The 2910-nt window shown below is 44.1% G+C and overlaps 1 protein-coding gene across 1 annotated transcript; it reads right to left on the reverse strand.

The window, feature by feature from the left end:
* Positions 1 to 978: 978 nt before the first annotated feature.
* On the reverse strand, positions 979 to 2605 carry LOC147427583 (actin-depolymerizing factor-like). The gene is made up of 3 exons (XM_086496596.1): positions 2502 to 2605; positions 1649 to 1914; positions 979 to 1342 (listed from the first exon to the last, which is right to left on the reverse strand). Exons 1-3 carry the CDS (start codon positions 2502 to 2504, stop codon positions 1195 to 1197), a joined length of 417 nt encoding a protein of 138 aa, XP_086352722.1. The 5' UTR covers positions 2505 to 2605; the 3' UTR covers positions 979 to 1194.
* Positions 2606 to 2910: the final 305 nt, after the last annotated feature.

Here is a 2910-nt window from a genome sequence, read left to right on the forward strand (position 1 = left end):
GCAAGGATCTGTAGAAGGGAGCATTGAATTTCCCTCCCTATCGATCTCTCTCTCCACTCAACCTCTCTAACCTCTCTCTCTCTCTCTCTCTCTCTCTCTCTCTCTCTCTCTCTCCGCCACCTCTCCCTCTTTGTAGGAATTAGGGTTGTAGAAATTATACGCACACAAGTAGCTTGAACAAGAAACTTGAGAACACACAACAGGGAAGGTGGCATATCCAAGTGTTCAAAGTACAAACATAATGACCTAGATGATCGACGGGCATATATACAAGAAGAAAAACCTTCTAAAGAGGAAGAAAGTGCTTCGTCGGTCCTTAGTGTGTTCACACACATCACCACCAAAAATAGTAACAAATCTTGTGATTCGCTTAACAAAAGCTAGCACTTAATGTATAGAATAGTGCCAAGCTTGGTGCACAAGATCAATCCACAAAGGAGAGTAAGCCCAAAGCTTTGCAAAAAGCTTCTCACTTCTCACGACACAATGTCTTTGTGAAAAGATCCGCAAAGTTGTCTTGCATAGATACATATCTCTTGCAAAGAGCGTCTTACTCACATAGTGATAATGCACCTTAGTGTGCTTAGTGCAAGCATGGAACATTGGGTTCACAATTGCTAATGTTCTGAGCCAAACCCATTCAACCGTAGTTGTGAATGCTTACCTATACTTGGCCTCACAGCTTGAAGTGGCCACAATTGGTTGCTACTTGCTCAACCATGATATACATGAGCTCCCAAGTAGAAAGCAAAAACCACTTGTGGATATGCGTGTGTCGTAAGACAATCGGGGTCTGAAGAAACATGTTTTACTATATTTACACTATTTTATTTCAAAATCTAAAACTTTCCTTTTTCACTCTCCTCTCAACCTGCTGTCTTGCCAAGTTCTGACATTGGAAGAGAAGCAAAAACTGCCATCTGAAAAATTACAAATATATTGCAATGCACAGGTAAATATCCTTTAAGAATTTGACGATATATTGCAACGCACAGGTAAATGTCCTTTTAAGAATTTTAAGAAGGGAGCATTGAACTGCCCTCTCAAAAAAGTTCTGAGATTAAAGGTCTCATATATCGAGGTCTAACATGTTACAGGATGAAAAGTTAGACAAGGAAGATGTTAGTTCATCAGAGAAGAGAGATCTGGAAGGCTTTTATCAAATAATGAATGGTGATAGACTCACAGCGACTCTCAGTGACACCGCTCCTTTAGCCTCTCAACATCCACCTCAGTTGTGTCTGTTGCCTGAACTTCATGATGAACATCCAGCTCCCTTTTTAGTCTGTCCTTGGAGCTTGCGTACAGCATTTTGGACCTCACACGTGACACATCGGGAGACCTGCAATCACATGAGCACAATTGGGTAGCTCACAAGTGGCCTTTTGAATCTCTATGAATATTTGTGCGGGAAGAGTTGGATGTACAGACTCTCATGTGCATACATATTTTTGCGTCATTACGCACTTTGTTTGTCACTCATCTCATATGAAACATTTCTCAACTGAATGGCTGATATCTTAGCGCTGGTTATGGAGGTAAAAGCAATAGAAGTTTAAACCTCAAAAAAGCATCGCCAATAGATCCACTATGTTTGGCATATATCGACACAACATGCTGCAGATAAACATGCCCAACAACAACTCACCAGGAAATGAAGAAGATCTTGCTTTTCTGGCAATTGTCCTTGGTGACAAACTCAAAATGATAGACTGCATATCTACAGTCTCCCTCAGGAAGAGAGTTCGTGAACTCGTCGTAGCTCTCATTCGGCGCTCCCGTCTTCTCCACTGTAATTTTTGGTGCAGCTTGGTCCATCTTGAAGATGATGTAACGATACTCTTTTTTCCTTTTGAGCTCCATAAACTTCACCTTGTACTCATCATCTACAGCGACTCCTGATGCTGCATTTACCTATTCACCATCATCAAAATCATTGTCATTTCGCAGTAACTCGCTTATCTCTGTACAAAATGATGCACTTCAAAGAAAATAGGGCAAGCTTTGGCGCAACAAAAGCAGTTAAAAAAGCAATGCAATTTACGAACTTTCAGAAATTTGCATCTTGCATGAGCAAAACGCGAACTTGTATGAAAATGCGCTACTAATCTGTGCAATTTGGTATGCTAGAAGACTCGAAAATCGTTGATAATGGCAATGTATGAAGAAGCAGGCTCACAAAACCACAGAGAGATCTAGCTAGCAATAGAAACCCTCACAAGTAGCGCACACAAGTACACACGTACACAGCTTGACAAAGGCGAGAATGCACATGAGAAAGAGCTCCACAGAAAATGCGACAATGTCGAAAGTACATAGCTCGACGCTGCTGCAAAAACACGGCATCATCCAAAACGTGCAACAAACAAACGCTGAAGCGATCAACGCGAGGGTTACGATAAGTAAAGCACTGCACTGCATGAGATCATGAGACAAAACATTGTTCACAAACAACGAAAATTTCATGAGTGCTATCGTACAGAGCTTGAAAGGGTGCTCACCATGGCCACGAAGCTTTCTACGAATTATCGACAGAGTTGCCCACGGTGAGGATGGTGAAGCAGATCAAGCGTACTATGTTATAATATAAACAGCTTCTGCATGGAGCCCCCCCCCCCCCCAACCCCCCCCCCCCCCCCCCCCCCCCCCCCCCCCCCCCCCCCCCCCCCCCCCCCCACCCCCCCCCCCCCCCCCCCCTCCCCCCCCCCCCCCCCCCCCCCCCCCCCCCCCCTCTCTCTCTCTCTCTCTCTCTCTCTCTCTCTCTCTCTCTCTCTCTGGCGGTAAGTCCCGACCAATGTAGTGGCAAGCATGATTTTTTTTTTAATAACTGCACTCTTTTTCTCTCTAGACTCGAGGAGCATTGACGACCAAGAGTCTACAATGACTCGCACACACACAGTCACCATAAGT

Source organism: Adiantum capillus-veneris, chromosome 23 (genome assembly GCF_014529385.1).
Source record: "Adiantum capillus-veneris isolate H3 chromosome 23, ASM1452938v2, whole genome shotgun sequence".
Taxonomy (NCBI): Eukaryota; Viridiplantae; Streptophyta; class Polypodiopsida; order Polypodiales; family Pteridaceae; genus Adiantum; species Adiantum capillus-veneris.